General features: G+C 45.6%; 1 protein-coding gene across 3 annotated transcripts in view; it reads right to left on the bottom strand.

Annotated features, from left to right (window-relative positions):
* The window catches only part of LOC141104770 (uncharacterized), a 208937-nt gene that overhangs the window by 127628 nt on the left and 63143 nt on the right, over positions 1-18166 (bottom strand). Inside the window, exons 2-7 of one of the 3 annotated variants that reach the window (XM_073594498.1) lie at positions 17660-17788; positions 17194-17386; positions 16980-17077; positions 16693-16899; positions 16430-16571; positions 13410-15300 (exon numbers count right to left, since the gene is read on the bottom strand). The exons of 1 other annotated variant lie outside the window; for it this stretch is intronic. In XM_073594498.1, the coding sequence (XP_073450599.1) occupies positions 13985-15300; positions 16430-16571; positions 16693-16899; positions 16980-17077; positions 17194-17386; positions 17660-17755 (2052 nt within the window). In that variant the 5' untranslated portion in view covers positions 17756-17788 and the 3' untranslated portion in view covers positions 13410-13984. Of the gene's footprint in view, positions 1-13409; positions 15301-16429; positions 16572-16692; positions 16900-16979; positions 17078-17193; positions 17387-17659; positions 17789-18166 lie in introns of those variants that run through there. One more of the 3 variants, XM_073594499.1, reaches the window with a different exon arrangement.

Here is an 18166-nt window from a genome sequence, read left to right on the forward strand (position 1 = left end):
ATGCTAGCCTAGAAAAGATGTATAATAGACTGGCAACAAAGTTCCAAACAGAACCGCACAAGACCTCCCATGCACTGTCACAGGAGATTGCAGCTCTGGGTACTAGAACTGACATGCTGGAAACTAAACATGATGAACTGGCCCTGGCTTATAATGAGCTCAGTCGGGAGCATGAAACGTTAACAACAGCATTTAATCAAATTCAGTATCAGGTCGAAGATCTGGAAAACAGGAATAGACGCAATAATCTGTGATTGCAGGGTATTCCAGAGTCGGTCACGGATTTTATTCTCACTGTCATCAGGCTGTTCAAGTCTCTCCTTCCAGAATGTGAATCTGCGGCCTCTACGTGTGGCAGGCTTCACAGGGCCCTCAGACCAAAACCTCCAGTAGACAAACCGCCGCGTGACATAATCCTTTGTATGAAGGATTTCCTGACGAAAGAAGACATCTTAAGGGCTGCTAGAAACACCCCACGGATCACCCTTGATGATTACACTGTTCAGATCTATCCGGATATCTCACCAGCCACATTGAACAGATGCAGGGGCATGAAGGAGGTCACTGCAGCACTTCAAGCAGCCCGGATCCGATACAGATGGGGTTTCCCATTTAAATTGGTGGGTTCCTCATAATGGCTCCACTTATGCTGCCACCACAGTTCTGGAGGGTCAGGAGATCCTGGTGAAATTGGGCCTTATGAAAGCCGAAGCGGTGTGCCGCCCTCCCTTGACCCCCCCCAGGCCATCTCAAATCTGGCACACGCCACTTACCAGACGTGACAGAAGGAGAATTCGATATAATAACACTTAACCGGGGACATAGCTAACAACATCGCATCAATACAGCTATCTCTATGATCAGGCCCGTTGGATTCGACGACGACGCACCCTCAGTCTCAAGGCAACCACTTTGTCAGGAGCCTGTCCCTTGGTGCTGCTGCATGACATCCCCACCCAGGAATGTTAATATTTTTTGTATTTCTTTTACAGCTAGGTTCCTCACACTGGTCCCCTCTTTTGGTTTGGTCACAAGATCAGTGGTGCTGCTGGGTTCGAGACTTGGTTGTCTCGGTTGTAACATTCTATTTTCAGAATGGAAAAATGTTCCTGATCTTGTTAATTTTTTGTTAATTTTCTTTTTTTTGGACTCTTTTTTTCTCAGGTTCGAACCCTCAACCGATTTTAGTCATTCTTGTCCTGCTAGGCGTTTTTGGAGTAGGTGAGGTCACAAGCAGTGGTGGTGCGTCCATAAGGGCGCACAGGCGCTGCCCCCTCTCTCCTGCCACCCCTCTCTAGCACCAATAGATAGATTCATGCATTGCATGAATCTATTTATGGCTGCTGCTGCCACCCCCTATTCAGACGCCCGGCCCCTTTTCGGACGCAGGGCGCTTGAATTACAGCGGCGGGAGGGGGGTTTTGAAGCACCTGATTAGAGCCATAGGCTCTAATAGGCGTCAAAAAGGTGACCTGCGAGCGCCATGCTGGGTGCTGGCAGGTCACTCAGCTGGGTTAGAAAAGCGAATGAATATTCACTTTCCTAACACAAAACCGCCTCTGCGCCAATCAGGTGCTCGGATCTGTTACCCGTCACCTGAATGGCTGAAACGACAGGCGCTGTGATTGGACACCAGGCATCTAATCATAGCAGAGGACGGGAAGAGAAGACAGGAGAAGACGAGAATTGAGGAGCTGTCCCACCGTGGGAGCAATTTGGAGCAATTGATGGGGACAGTGGCGACAATTGATGGGCACAGTGGGAGCAATTGATGGGCACAGTGGCTGTGTTTGAAGGCACAGTGGCTGCGTTTGATAGCACAGTGGCGGCAATTGATGGGCACAGTGGCTGCATTTTATGGGGCACAGTGGCTACATTTGATGGCACAGTGGCAGCAATTGATGGGGACAGTGGCAGCAATTGATGGGCACAGTGGCTGCATTTTATGGGGCACAGTGGCTACATTTGATGGCACAGTGGCAGCAATTGATGGGGACAGTGGCAGCAATTGATGGGCACAGTGGCTGCGTTTGATTGCACGGTGACTGCGCTTCATGGCACAGTGGCGACAATTGATGGGCACCTTGGCTGCATTTTATGGGGCACAGTGGCAGCAATTGATGGGCACAGTGGCAGCAATTGATGGGCACAGTGGCTGCGTTTGATGGCACAGTGGCTGCGATTGATGGTACAGTGAGCCTGCAATTGACGGGGTTTATTTCTGAATTTTTCAGTTTGCTTACGCCCCCCAAAAAATTTTGAGCACCAGCCGCCACTGGTCATAAGGCCTCTGTCTGCTGTTTTAAATGTTCCTGTATGGTCTGCAATCTGTTACAAATGCAAGGTGGCAGCACCCACTACAGTATTGGGGCTTTGTGGGGTTAGGTTCCACATTTGATAGGAACCTACAAGCCTATTCTTCACTCATTCAGCTGAACGCCCTCCCTAATCTTAGTAATGGTGATTAATTGCATCTCGCATAACATCAAAGGCTTCAACTCTCCCCATTAAGAGGAGTAAAGCCTTCTCCCACTATAAGCAACTTAAGGCTAAAATTATACTGATTCAAGAGACACACATCTCGCAAAACTCCCATCCCAAATTCTTTCATAGAACTTTCCTACAAGCTTTCTACACACTTCATTCATCGAAGAGTAGGGGTGCTGCCATATTTTTACACGCCTCCTTTCCTATGGATGTGCGTCAGATTTACAAAGATAAGGAGAGTCGCTATGTTATAATGAAGGGAGGTTATACATAACCGGGAACTTACCATAGCTAGCGTTTACGCCCCCAACAAATCCTCTGCCTCCTTCTTTACATCCTTTTTGGATATTTTAGCAAAATATCAATCACTCGCTACTCTAGGCTAAAGTGGAGAAGGGCCCTGTGATGGTCTAAGGCAAGATTTCTATTGCACAATAACACTGCCTCAACCATGTTCGCTAGGAAACTGAACCAGACTTTCTGCCCTCCGCACGTTTATAAATTGACCACCCCTTCGGTCATGATTACATCTCACCCTCAAGAAGTCTTAAAAATTTTTACTCAACATTACCTGGGCCTCCCCAGTCTGGACCATCAGATGAGGTGTAAGAGTTTAGGGCTTACTAAGCATGCACCAATGGCACGTTGCCACAAGAGGAAATTCGTGCCAACTGAGCATGCACCAAATACGCCTCAGTGCGCCAACCCGCACCTGCGCAGAAGACCTGATGGAAAATGGCAGGAAAATGCCCAGGAGGCGCAAAGGAAGTGACCTCAACCTGATGGAAAAAGGCAGGAAAATGCCCAGGAGGCGCACAGGAAGTGACCTCAACCTGATGGAAAAAGGTGGGAAAATGCCCAGGAGGTGCACAGGAAATGACCTCAACCTGATGGGAAAATGCCCAGGAGGCGCACAGGAAGTGACCTCAAACTACCCTATATAAGCCCAGCCCAGACACTGCCAAATTGCTGGAATTATCTTCAGTCCCCCCTTGTTGCTGTGCTAGTGTGTGATATGTCTGAACTTGTTGTGACCTGGAAACCTATTTGACTACTCTTGATTCCTGCTTGCCATTGACCTCGGATTTGTACCTTGACCATTCTACTTCTTTGCCCCTTTTGTACTCAGCTGTCAGATTGGAACCGACCCCGGCTTGGATCTCGATCATTCTTCTTCTGATTAACCCTTTTATACTTCGTTGCCAAACTGGACTTGACCTCGGCTCAGATCTCGGACTAAGGCTTGCACGGTGCTCAGCACCCTTGGCACCCCTGCCACTCGGTGTCCACCAAGTCTCAGTCTCCATCTCCAGAGGCTTCAAGGACCCGAGGTGCACTGGAGGCCTCCCCACTACTTCGGTCTCAGATCAGGTATGTGGCCTGTGTGACATGAGGCTTTGTCCTGGCGTAACTCTATCCCGATCCCCACTCTCACCACCTCACAATTAGACAAACTTAATTCACCTATTTCCCAATCAGAAGTGTTGAATGTCATCAAGGTACTAAAGACAGGTTCTTCCCCCGGGCCTGATGGTTTTTCCGCTATATATATATATATATATATATAAAATTTGACTCCCAACTGTCTCCCAGGCTGGTTTCAGCTTTTTAACTTTGTCCTACAAGGTAACAGCTTTCCGGAGGAAATGGCATTAGCAAACCTGTCGCTCATCCCTAAGCAGAATAAGGACCACACTCACCCCCACAATTTTAAGCCCATATTGGTTATCAATGACCTGAAGATTTTTAGTAGGATCTTAGCCGATAGACTCGCAGGAGTGATTTCCTCGCTAATTTCCCCCTACCAGTCAGGGTTTATCCCCCACCGCCTTATAACAGACAATATCCGCCTAGCCACAGATATTGTTCAGGATGCAAACCTTTTCTCAAGGAAACTGTTCACGTTAAGCTTAGACATTCATAAAGCTTTTGAAAGTGTGTCTTGGAGCTATGCGTTTCTCCTACTACAGCGTTATGGCATTCAGGGTGATTTCTTACAGGCCTTCCAAGCTCTGTATCAAAACCCCAGTAGGCGTGTCAAAATCCCTGGATGTAGCTCAGAGTTTTTCCAGCTCAGTAGGGGTGCCCACTGTCTCCACTCATTTTCGCTCTGGCTATTGAGCCCCTAGCCATTGCCATACTGCAGCACCCGGATATTTCGGGTTACAACAAAGCTTCCTTTACTTATAAATTTTGCATGTATGCGAATGATGTGCTTTTATTTCTCCCCAACCCATGGATCACTCTGCCAAACCTCCTTCAAACCCTCTCCGTATTTGCCAATATTTCTGGCCTGTGTCCAAATCGGTGACTCTCCCAGGGGAATTCTCTTCTGCCGAGCTGGAGACTCTCCAAAAAATCCTTTTTTATTTACATGGGCTAGATCTTCCCTCTCCTATTTGGGTGTAAAACTTCCTGGAGATTATAATTGTTTGACCATAACTTCCCTCCCATGATTTTGACTTTAAAACAGTTACTTAAAACTTGGTCCCCCAATAGAATCTCCTTCCTAGGGAAAATAACAGCAATCAAGATGACGATCCTCCCTAAATTGCTATACTTGTTTCGTGCCCTGCCTATTAAGATTTCTAAGTCCTATCTTCTCAAACTTCAAGCACATTTTAATAGGTTCATATGGAAGGACAAGCCCCCAAGGTTCTCTAGGGAAGTACTGTATCGCCTTTATAGACAAGGGGGCCTGGGAGTGCCTCAGGTATGGCTGTATTATTTAGCTAGTAGATTCTCACAACAGGCTCAATGGAATATCAAAAATTCAAAAGTCCCTTAGAACAGATTTGAGCAAGATTCGATCGTCCCATTTCACCCTCCAGGAATAATGTGGTCATCTAAATCCCATGCCTCGGATTTGTACTCCCGGAGCCTGGTGGTGGCTCACGGGTTGAAATTAAAACTAGCACTTATCTCGGAAGTCCCCCCCGTGCGCCTCATTCGTTGGTGATCCTAGGCTCCCCTCGGCCTTTGAAGACCCTGATGCCTTTGGGTGGTGGACAGACCAAGGTTTGACAACTCTGGAGGATTTATTGCAGGATCTCCCAGCTGCAGGCCCAAAAAAATATCCCAGCAGGAGAATTTTATAGATACTTGCAAATCAGTCACTTTTTTCAGACACACTACGCAATGGTCCCTTCTGTGTCCCACACCTCTTTTGAGTCCCTATGCTAGACTGCCCCTAGACAGAAAGGCTTAATCTCTGGGCTGTATAAGTCTATGGAGATGGTAAGAGATTGTCCAAAACTAAAACATAATACCCAGTGGGAACTCAAATTAAACTTCGAATACGATTACAAAGACTGGGTGTCAGGGCTGGGCTCAGCCCTTCCTTCACTGAGCTGGCCGCTCAGCTGTCGGCTAATTGCCAGCTCCTATCTCTCCACAGTTACTCAGCTGTTGATGATATCCTACTCGTCAGTCCTACCTTCTTAAGCCATCCAGTCCAGAGGTTCTCTGCCTTCGCCTTGGTCAACATCACAGAAACTATCTCCTGTGATCCTGTTCAAGACTTGCTTTGCTGACATCCCTTCTGGTTCCAGATCCTGCTTGCTGTTCCACTACATTGATCCCTGACTTCTGGCTTGGCTGACTATCCATTCCGGTTACTGAACTTTGGTTATGTTTTGACTACGTTTGTTCTTTTTACTTTTATTATTAAACAAGTGTGATTTAACTGGACTTCTTTCTCGGCCTGATTTCATGATTTCTGACACTGGGAAGCCAACTGGCAGAATATGCGTAAATGCACCAAATCTCTTACTAATAGGGAAACAGCGATTAAATTATTTACCCGCTGGTAATACTCCTTTATGTTTGAGAAAGATCTACCCACAGATTTCCTCATCATGTTTCCGAGGATGTGCTCTCCCAGGTTTTTTTTTTGCACGTGTTCTGGGAATGTGAAGCTCTGCAACCTACTTAGAGGGCGACTCTGGAGCTAATGGATAAGCTGGCGGGGAGGCACATGGCTCTGACACATACTCACTGTCTACTATTTGAAAAAATCCCTGATATGCCGAAACCCCCTAATGAAACTATTACACACTATTTGTATTGCGCTGCATTGGGCAATCGCCCTTAACTGGAAGTCAAACACAGTCCCATTCTCGCAAGTTATCTCTCGAGTTGATCAAATAATGTTATCTGAAAAAATATTTCACACTGCATGACTCCATCCCTATCTTTGACGCTAAATGGAACCCTTGGTTCACTTTTCATCTACAAGAATGACCTGAGTTATTGTTTTCTTTTTATTTCTGTTGTTTTTGACTTTCAGGTTGCAGTCTTGTTTGACATGTCATATAGCTGATAAGAACATATAGCATTAAGATTGTCATGTAAACTCGAATACTTATCTATTTGGACGATCATTGTCTAACTCTGTAACCCAAATGATTTTTCGAAAAGTAGTTCTATATCCTATGCCATTTTGTACTGCAAACTTCTTTTTCTCAATAAACAACGCTTGGTAATAAAAAAAGGAAAGAAAAACACCAAACAGACCGCAGGTGACATTGTTTCCCTATCTAGCTCTCCTTCCTCTCTATAACATGTGCTTTCTACCAATCCTTCTGACAGTTGTGTCCTCTCTCATTAATCTCCCTTTGCCTTACCCCTCTTCTCCACCCCACAGCCTGTATATATCACCCTCACTTCTGTCCTCTCCCTATAACTGCACTCACCAACTCCTGATAATTCTAAACCCATATGCTAATAAAACCTTCAGGACTCTGAGGCATGTCCCTTCATATAAATCACACTTCCATATTGCCTCCCTCACCCTTCTGCTTCTCCTAACCTCTGGAGATTAAACCCCAAACTCTAGGCCTCTATTGTTTAACTGTGCCCAACGCTCCCATCACCCCATGTCTTCTGGCAACAGCTGCAATCCACATAATTTAGTTTCTATCCATCTTTTTCCCAAAACCAGCCTCCTCTTCTCTTGTGCCCTTTGGAATGCCTGCTCTGTCTGTAACAAACTCATGTATGTCCATGACCTCTTTATCACTAACTACTCGCTGTTACTGAATCCTGGCTTTATGAATCCGACACTGCTTCTCCTGCTTCACTCTCCCATGATGGGCTTCTCTGGACTCACTCTCCCAGACCCAGTGGATTTAAGGGAGGTGGAGTGGGAATCCTTCTAGCCCCACATAGCATCTTTCAAACACTCCACCCACCTCCCTCTCTTCATTTGAGGCACATTGTATTTGTCTATTTTCTCCAGTTTCTTTTAGAAGTGCTGTGTTATTGGCCTCCTGGACCGGTATCAACCTTACTTGATGGCCTCTCTGCCTGGCTGTCCTACTTTCTCTTTTCTGAAATCCCCACAATGTGCCTTCAACACCCCTGTTAATAAAAACACAACTGCTACTTGTAAACTTCTCAGTCTAACCTTCTCTTTTGAACAGAAGCAATACACCATGGATATATGCTTCTACTCATTCTGATGGCAACACCCTCGGCCTTTTATTTTTCTACCTATGCACTCTATGCAACCTCTCCAACAATCCTTTTCCTCTCTCTGATGACCACCTTATTAGTTTCACTCTCTCTCAGTCTTCCACCTCCTTGCCACCTAATCCACCTTAACCCTTCTCTACTCTGCTACTGACCATCACTATGTAATAATCTCATCCCTGTCCTGCCCCAACCTAACCACTTCTGTCTACAATAGTTCCCTGTACTCCACCCTGGACACACTGGCCCCTATCACTACACACAGAATCAGGCCCCCAACTTCTACAACCTTGGCAAACAGATGACACCAGAAGTCTCAAAATCATAGCTGCACTCTTGAGCACCTGTGACGTAAGACTAATTTTTAGAAGGACTTCAACCAATATACATCTGCCTTCCAAAAATACAATTCCTGTCTCCTTACTGTAAAGCAGACCAATTTTATCACTCTCATTACCAACTTATCATCCTGTCCCCGTCAACTCTTCTCTACCTTCAACTCTACTTCGTCCTCCACTGCCTTCATCCACTAACTCATCCACTGCTCAGGAGATCGCCAATCACTTCAAAAATAAGATTGATACAATTTGTGATGAGACCTCCGCTGTACAGATACCTCCCCTACTTAACACTCCATGTCCACAGGTACAATCAACACTTTCGTTATTCAACCCTGCTACTATAGATGAGGTTGCTAAACTTTTTTCTAACGCTCACCTAACCACCTGCCCCCTAAACCCAGTTCCCTCGCAAATACTGCGGTCACCCTCTGGCTCTATCCTACACTCTCTAACTCACATTTGTATCTTCCCTAACTCTCCAAAACATGCACTAGTTACCCCCATACTAAAAAAAAACCTTCCCTGGACCCCACCAATCTTAACAACCTTCACTCCATCTCCTAGCTCCCGTTTTCATCCAAACTTCCTGAACGTCTGGTCTACAACCAACTGAGCCACCATCTCACTGAAAATACTCTCCTTGATTCCCTTCAATCTGGATTTCGCCCTCAACACTCCACAGAAACTGCTAACCTTAATCTCATGAATCATCTGCTAATGGCTACTAAATCAAATAGACACTATTCTGTAATCTTACTCCTGGACCTCTCTGCTGCCTTTTTTTTTTTTTTTTAACAACAAGGTTGGTCTTTATTTGAAAAATTAAGTTGCAGTACATTATAAGACATGAAGTCATTGCAGTGAACACGACAATGGGAAAACAGTGCATATGCAGTACACGGGGGGGGGGTGAGAAGAGGGGGAAGGAAAAATGGGGGGGGGGGGGGCAGGGAACACCAAACAATATAGCGCAGTCAAATACAGTGCATCATAAGCTTATAGGGTGAGGACAACAAAAGAGGATAATGCAGATCACAGGGGGTCGGTCCATGGCTGCCAGACCCTCTCAAATTTTCGAGGACGAACCTCTACTTATATAGGTAGGTTTATACATTGGCAAAATAGCATTAACTGAGTTTTCCCATGACCTTATTGTAGGTGGTAAATAGGATGTCCATCTAAGGAGGATCTCCTTTTTGGCATAGAAGAGTAGCAATGAAAGCAAAAGTTTAGTATACCGAGGCCTTTGGTCATCATCCTGTATACCTAATAGAGCCAATTCAGCCGTCAGGGGCAGCTCTAGCTGGAGCCGTACATTAATAAACTCGAAAATATCAGCCCAGTAACGGTTGAGTTTAGGACATAGCCAAAACATGTGCATATAATCACTGTCTGGAGACTGACATCTTGGACAGCTCCGGGATTTCAGCGGGTAAATTCTGTGCAGTCTCTGAGGCGTGAAGTAAATCCTATGCAGGAATTTTGTTTGTATTAATTTGTCCCTAGAGGATATCACCAGCTGGGAGCAATTTTCAAAACATTCCTCCCAAGTCTCTCTATCTAGGGATGGGATATCAGCCTTCCACTTGTCCCATAATACATCCATTTTTTTTTAGAGTCTGTGCTAAGTAACGTTAAGTATAGCGTCGATAGGGGTTTAGACAAGGATTCTTGCGCCAATAATTCCTCGACCACATCCGTCGCCAGGACAGGTGGTGTCGGGAACTGAGCTCGGAAAGCGTGACGTAGCTGATAGTAGTGAAACAGCATTCCTGCTGGAAGGCCATACCTCTCTACCAAATCTTGAAAGGAAACTAGGATCCCGGAAGAAACAACATCCTTCAGGACTTTGATTCCATACCGGGACCCACACTTGAGGGTCAGGAATAGTCCTGAAATGCGGGAGATTAGGATTCCCCCATAACGGACAATAAGGGGACCACCCATTTGGAGCTAAATACCGTTTCCTAGCCACCCCCCATACACGCAGAGTGGTTCGAGTGGGACCGGAGATGGCAGGACTGGAGGCTCTGCTGCCTTTGACACAGTGTACCACCCCATTCTCCTCAAAAAAAAAAAAAAAAACTCCTCTCCTCTCTCATCTGCTGGAGATAAAAGACATCACAGTGACTATGGAGGAAGAGGACGGACATGACGGGGGGTTACTGGGTGTAAATAGAAAATAAGATCTTATTACCTCCTCTGCTGTCAATTTCAACAACGTCACCTCTTCCTCGTATCACAAGGAGCTTCCTTCCTGTACCTGACATCACTTCCTGTCTTCCATAGAGACTTCCTGTCTGGGTAGAAGTGAGATCACCACCTTGTGGAGATCAGAGAAACTACAGCCCAGAGAAACGCCTCGTAGTGTGAACACGGCCTTGTGCTGTGTGTATGTACTGTATATCCTTATAGATGTGTAGTGCTCCCCCCCCCGCAGAGAGCGGTGATATTAACTGGTTCTTTCCCACACAGTACAGAGGCCCCCCAGTCACCCAAGCAACAGTCCATTCACTCTGACTCCAATAAACAGTCTCCGGGTTTGTCTTTTTGTAATGTATTGCTTGTAGAATCTGTAAAAAGGAGAGGGATTGGGACAGAGGCATAATAGGGGGCACAATTGTGACCTGGCCCCATGCTTCAGGGGCCTGTATGGCTCCCCTGTCATATTTGTCTACAATTGGATTGGAGGAGGGGGGGCGGCATACACAAGAACCGATCACCTCTATCTCACTCCTGCAGCCATTGGAAGCCGGCTTCCCCTTCATTCCCTCCCACCGCCATTCAGCGGGGGCTGCAGGAGGGAGATGGAGGCGATCGGTTTCTCCTATCCAGCCTGATGCTAGGTGTTTATGGCACTTGTGATTCACGATGTGACAAAAGACAAGCAGTCATCAATCTGTCTTGCAGCCCCACCCCCAACTCCTGCCTCACATTTCTTGCCTGCAGGCTGCTCCTGGTAAAGTAGGAGAATTGCTTCCCTCCCCAAAGCCGCTCCCGCCTGGCAGCCTACAAATACCACAGTGTATTCCTGAGTCTGGAGGAACAGACAATGCCCACCACCTGAGCGAGTATAGTGTGGGACTACGTGTCCTCCCATCACACTGTCTCCATCACAACGCCCAGGTACCCTTCTTAGATGTGATGGCTGCATTTTTTTTTTTTTAGACTTTCTTTTATTTTCATCTGGTGATCCAGCCAGTAATTCTGTTATTTTTTCAACAGAAAAAGCACTCAAGCAGGGGATAGGACAAACCATCTCTCTCTGATAGGGGTGCTTACAATAATCAGCTTTAATTTATGTAAAGCCTTCATCCCAAAAGGAAACATCTGTTACTGTAACTGATTATATAGTGTGAGGTGGAGTTAGATTCACTATCACACTGCCCACATCACACTGGCCCTGCATTACACACTCCTGTCCCCTGCATTCTGTACATTAAAAACTCCAGTCCCCTGCATTCTGTGCATTACACACTCCTGTCCCCTGCATTCTGTGCATTACACACTCCTGTCCCCTGCATTCTGTACATTACACACTCCTATCTCCTGCATTCTGTGCATTACACACTCCTGTCCCCTGCATTCTGTGCATTACACACTCCTGTCCCCTGCATTCTGTACATTACACACTCCTGTCCCCTGCATTCCGTACATTACACACTCCTGTCCTCATTCTGTGCATTACACACTCCTGTCCCCTGCATTCCGTGCATTACACACTCCTGTCCCCTGCATTCTGTAAATTAAACACTCCTGTCCCCTGCATTCTGTACATTACACACTCCTGTCCTCTACAGTCAGTGCATTACACACTCCTGTCCCTTGTATTCCGTACATTACACACTCCAGTCCTCTGCATTCTGTACATTACGCACTCCTGTCCCCTGCATTCTGTACATTACACACTCCTGTCCCCTACATTCTGTACATTACACACTCCTGTCCCCTACATTCTGTACATTACACACTCCTGTCCCCTGCATTCTGTACATTACACACTCCTGTCCCCTACATTCTGTACATTACACACTCCTGTCCCCTGCATTCTGTACATTACACACTCCTGTCTGACACTTAATAGCGCAAGAGTATAGTGGAGTATCCATGAAGTGGCGGAAAACTTACACATCACCCTGAACACACCACCCCCACCGTGAAACATGGTGGTGAAGCATCATGTGGTGGGGATGCTTTTCTTCAGCAGGGACAGGGAAGCTGGTCAGAGTTGATGGGAAGATGGATGGAGACAAATACAGGACAATCTTAGAAGAAAACCTGTTAGAGTCTGCAAAAGACTAGAGACTGGGGCCGAGGTTCACCTTCCAGCAGGACAACGACCCGAAACATCCAGCCAGAGCTACAATAGAATGGTTTAGATCAAAGCATATTCATGTGTTAGAATGGCCCAGTCACAGTCCAGACCTAAATCACATTGAGAATCTGTGGCAAGAATTGAAAATTGCTGTTCACAGACGCTCACCATCCAATCTGACAGAGCTTGAGATATTTTACAAAGAAGAATGGGCAAAAATGTCCCTCTGTAGATGTGCAAAGCTGGTAGAGACATCCCCAAAAAGACTTGCAGCTGTAATTGCAGAGAAAGGGGGTTCTACAAAGTATTGACTCCGGGGGGCGCCATACAAATGTACCCCCCACACTTTTCACATATTTATTTGTATCATTTATCATATCATTTTCCTTCCACTTCACAATTATGTGCCACTTTGTGTTGGTCTATCACATAAAATCCCAATAAAATACATTTACGTTTTTGGTTCTAACCTGACAAAATGTGGGAGATTTCAATGGGTTTGAATACTTTTTCAAGGCACTGTACCAGGTCGTTAGAGAAGCCTGCGTACTGTTTTTTTTTTTTTGGATAGAAGTTGGCATGGAAATGTCATTTGCAGCAATTTTAAACTTTTTTCCTTCATAAAGGTCGGCGCTGCTGCAGCACTTTCTGTACATCACAGAGATATCCCCCTTCACAGGAAGGATTAGGACCCCCCAGACATGTTATTTAAAGGAAATGGACATTTTTAATGTTTCACTTTAAGCATTTAAAAGAAAATCGCTGCTCCTGGCTGAATGTAAAATTTATTTGTGATAGAATATGATTTCCATGGCAGTGCAAAATACAATACAATTCTATACAGAACTTACACATTTCCTTTACACATTCATTCTACAAAGTTTTTAGAAACAGACCTGTAAGTGTTTGTGAAATCTTCCACCACAAAATGTACTCAGCCAATGAGAGGTAATGACTCCATTTTTATTTTAAAAGGCCTAGAGGACCGCCTTTTAAGTGGTGGGGTTAACGTGTTTCGTCCTGGAAGACGACTTGAGAAAACAGACCTCTTGCAAGAGTTTACACCACAAAATGTACTCAGCCAATGAGAGGTAATGACTCCATTTTTTTTTTCTCCCGCTATCAATGGCCAACACGATACAACACTTCATCCATGTCTTTGGTGATCTCTGATCTCCTCATCAACTGTTTCTTACATGATGAAGATCAGCCATGGAGTGTATCAGGGTGTATATCAGGGTGTGCTTCTTCCCCACATGTCCAGCAACATTCATATACAAGACATTTCCCACACTCACTAATACACCTCGAGGTTTGTGTGGGACCCCTGATGTACAGGAAGACAGGACTTCAGTGAGGAACAATTCCCTCACTCAGGACAGGAATACGGCTTCTCCCCCGTGTGCAATTTCCGATGTGTGGAAAGATTGGACTTCCTTGAAAAACATTTCCCGCACTCAGGACAGGAATATGGCTTTTCACCCGTGTGCAATCTTTGATGTGCGTAAAGAGAGGACTTCACTGGAAAACATTTCCCACACACGGGGCAGGAATACGGCTTCTCCCCTGTGTGTAATTTCTGATGATAGCAAAGATGGGACTTCTGTAAAAAACATTTCCCGCACTCAGGACAGGAATAAGGCTTCTGCCCCGTGTGCAATCTCTGATGGCGGGAAAGAATAGACTTCTGTAAAAAACATTTCCCGCACTCAGGACAGGAATACGGCTTCTCCCCTGTGTGCAATCTCTGATGACCGGAAAGATGGGACTTCTGTGAAAAACAATTCCCACACTCAGGACAAGAATACGGCTTCTCCCCTGTGTGCAATTTCTGATGTTTGGAAAGAGAGGACTTCACCGAAAAACATTTCCCGCACTCAGGACAGGAATATGGCTTCTCCCCCGTGTGCAATCTCTGATGATCGGAAAGATGAGACTTCTGTGAAAAACATTTCCCGCACTCAGGACAGGAATGCGGCTTTTCCCCCGTGTGCAATTTCTGATGATGGGAAAGAGCGGACTTCTGTGAAAAGCATTTCCCGCACTCAGGACAGGAATACGGCTTCTCACCCGTGTGCAAGTTCTGATGATGGGAAAGAGCGGACTTCTGTGAAAAACATTTCCCACACTCAGGACAGGAATACGGCTTCTCCCCCGTGTGCAATCTCTGATGTGTGGTAAGACTGGACTTCACTGAAAAACAATCCCCGCACTCAGGACAGGAATACGACTTCTCACCCGTGTGGGTTCTTTTATGTACATTAAGTCTGGATTTATAATAGAAACACTTCCCACACTCAGTACAGGGAAACCTCTTTTCTGTTGGATTATCCCTCACAGTCTGAGGTTCCTCAGGATAAGAGGAATACGATGGTCCGGCACCGTCCCGCACAGTCTGAGGTTCCTCAGGATAAGAGGAATACGATGGTCCGGCACCGTCCCTCACAGTCTGAGGTTCCTCAGGATAAGAGGAATACGATGGTCCGGCACCGTCCCGCACAGTCTGAGGTTCCTCAGGATAAGAGGAATACGATGGTCCATCTACACTGTGTGGTGCCGGATGGACATTTGAGGTAGTCGGGTTTTCTCCTGGACTATACTGTGTGATGTCCTCATCTTCTATTTTACAGTCTGGAGACAAAGTGAGACAATCCTCTGAGGTTTTCCTCATCTCCCCTCCATCTACTAAAATAGAAATACAAAGATTATTACTAGACATGAGCAGATTGGTTCCCCTAAACCAGGACTCCGCCCACATCAGGCAGCTTTGTCTCTGAGGATCTTACAATTCCCCCCTCAAGGTAACTAGTAAATGGGTCCTCTGGTCTCCTACCAGTTCATTTCTTTATTCATGTACCTTAGTCAGCAAGTGAGGAAACAACGAGAACTGCCTTTTATAGGAGTGACAGTGATGAGGGGATTATAGGAACAAGAAGTCCTGCACTTCCTTATTTAGTCTATGATTTAGTCATGAATAACAGCGGGGCTGAGCCCCACCAGAGGTCAGAGAGTGAGGATGGGGGGAGAACAACCAAGATGAAGACTGGACTGATCCTGAAGACCACCATCATTGGGTTATTGACTCCTCCCTCATTATCACTTTCTGTTTAAGGTTCCAAAGTTGGAGGATGTTATCAGATTATTATCAACATGTAAAAGTCTGTGCTCCAATCACATCATCAGATATAAAATGTCCAGCTGGTAGGAAATGGGTGTAACAAAAGAGAATACATATTATGTGTATATATAGCAGTGGGTAGAGGGGAGAGAGCAGAAGTCAGGAGTATGTAATGTGTAACATAGAGTATATAGTGCAGGGGTCAGGTGTACTGTATGTAACATGCAATATATAATTACTGTATACGGTAGAATAGTCAGAGGAACTCATAATATTGGTGTTCAATAATCAGTGGAAGCTGAAATATATACTGGAGACAAGTTGCAGAGGTCCCACACAGCTGCCTCCCATCTCCTGAGACTCCACTCAGTGACTTGGGTCTGAGACTATACAGACATATCCCTCCACCGGGCACAGCCAGCAAATAACAGAACAAGTTTTCCCAGGAGAATTACTCTGTCAGAGGTCTTGTTAGACCCGAGACATGAGGCAGAAGACCCAAGGTACATAACCCAGGTCTCTAGGCTGAGCAACACCTATGGTGAAAATAAACATTTTATTGCCAGCTGAACCCCAGAATCTCTGGTAGGGAAGTGACCAGGGGATTACAGGCTGATATCACCCAGTCCCCACCCTACTCTGGACCAATCAGTGAGCTGTATGGGTGGAGGAATGTATTTAGTGTTAATGACCCACCTGTGCTGATCTCTGTAGGAGTGTCCTCCTCTATAAATGTCCCCGTTATTCCATCCTCCTCCATAGACTGTTGATCATCCCTCACATACCTCTCTTCTTCTTCTGATTTAACCTCAAATTCGATATCGATTGGATCTCCACTCTAAATCAAGAAAATGAGAGAAAATATCATCTATAAAATAGAAGATTTATTATTGTAACATCATATAGAAAAAATACACATCCTTTACACAAGTTTTTTCTACATTCTCCATCCCACCAACCTTGTAACATTGAGGGATGGTGTGACCTTCCTGTGTGGAATCCCGGGAATACAGAGGATGGGGACATCTCTCTGGTGGGTTCCTGGTATTAGGTGGCTCCATCATATCCTTGTGTCCTTCTGAAAAGTCCTCCATCACTCCATACTCCTCATCCTCCTCTTTATACTCTTCTTTAACATCAATATTATCATCCCCGAGGTTTCCACTCTGAAAATATAATAAAACATTCATTGTATCAAACATGCTTGTGTATAAATCATAACTACCAATAATTGACAATCATCTACCTGATGATGGTGAGGGATGGTGTGACCTTCCTGTGTGGAAACCCGGGAATACAGAGGACGGTGACATCTCTCTGGTGGGTTCCCATTACTGGATCCATCTGTAGGAAACACACACACTGACTGAATACATTGTTTCCATGTGTTTATCAGATGATGGGGGATCTAGGTGGACCCTCCGTACTGCTCTCTCCTTTACAATAAAGTCTCCTCTTACCCGGTGATGTGAGGGGCGGCTGATTGTCCATCATGACATCCTTCTCAGCACCGCTCACCTCTCCTGTCAGCAGCTCCATCATCTTCCTGGTGACTTCTAGAATCTTTTCCATGTTGTGTCTCCCGGGTTTTAGGGAGTCACATGGAGGCACTGTGATGGTCATATGATCACCTGACTTCACAAGAGGAAATCTCTGTATTGGGGAACCAATAGGAATATCATGTTAGAATCCCAGAATCCTCCTCACCTCTCCGGTCAGGTCTGTGTTTTATTAATAAAGATAAGAGTGATGTCATGTGACCTCCCAGAATCCTCCTCACCTCTCCGGTCAGGTCTGTGTTTTATTAATAAAGATAAGAGTGATGTCATGTGACCTCCCAGAATCCTCCTCACCTCTCCGGTCAGGTCTGTGTTTTATTAATAGAGATAAGAGTGATGTCATGTGACCTCCCAGAATCCTCCTCACCTCTTCGGTCAGCAGGTAGATGATCTCCAGGGTGAGGTTTAGTATCTTCTCAGTCATGTGACTCCGGTCCTCCTCCATCCTCATTGGTGCCGTCATTTGATTTATACAGGTTTCCTTGTAGATGGATAACTTTGGGAAATGAAAGTAAGAATTATTTGGATGGTATTGGTCACACAATAATAGGATGTTGATGTGAGGAGGTGGATCTATTGTGTTCTCCCAAAAGGGATTGGGGGGGAGCCAGAAGAACACAATGTTTATTGCGACTACGAATGTTGGGTCATCATGATGTCCAGGAATGGGAACTTTCTGACATTTGGCCGGAGTTACCAACAAATCTATATAATTGGCAGAACTCCGGCTGCCAGGCTCCAATCTCCAGCAGCCTGCTGACTGGAGTTATGTCCCTGTCACTGTCTGCAGTAAGAGAAGGGATTGGATTGGATAACATTAGGATGCTGCTGGTTCAGTAGAGAGCTGTGGGGGAGGAGTCTGTTCCTCCTAAGT

The sequence above is a fragment of the Aquarana catesbeiana genome, linkage group LG08 (assembly GCF_042186555.1).
Source record: "Aquarana catesbeiana isolate 2022-GZ linkage group LG08, ASM4218655v1, whole genome shotgun sequence".
Taxonomy (NCBI): Eukaryota; Metazoa; Chordata; class Amphibia; order Anura; family Ranidae; genus Aquarana; species Aquarana catesbeiana.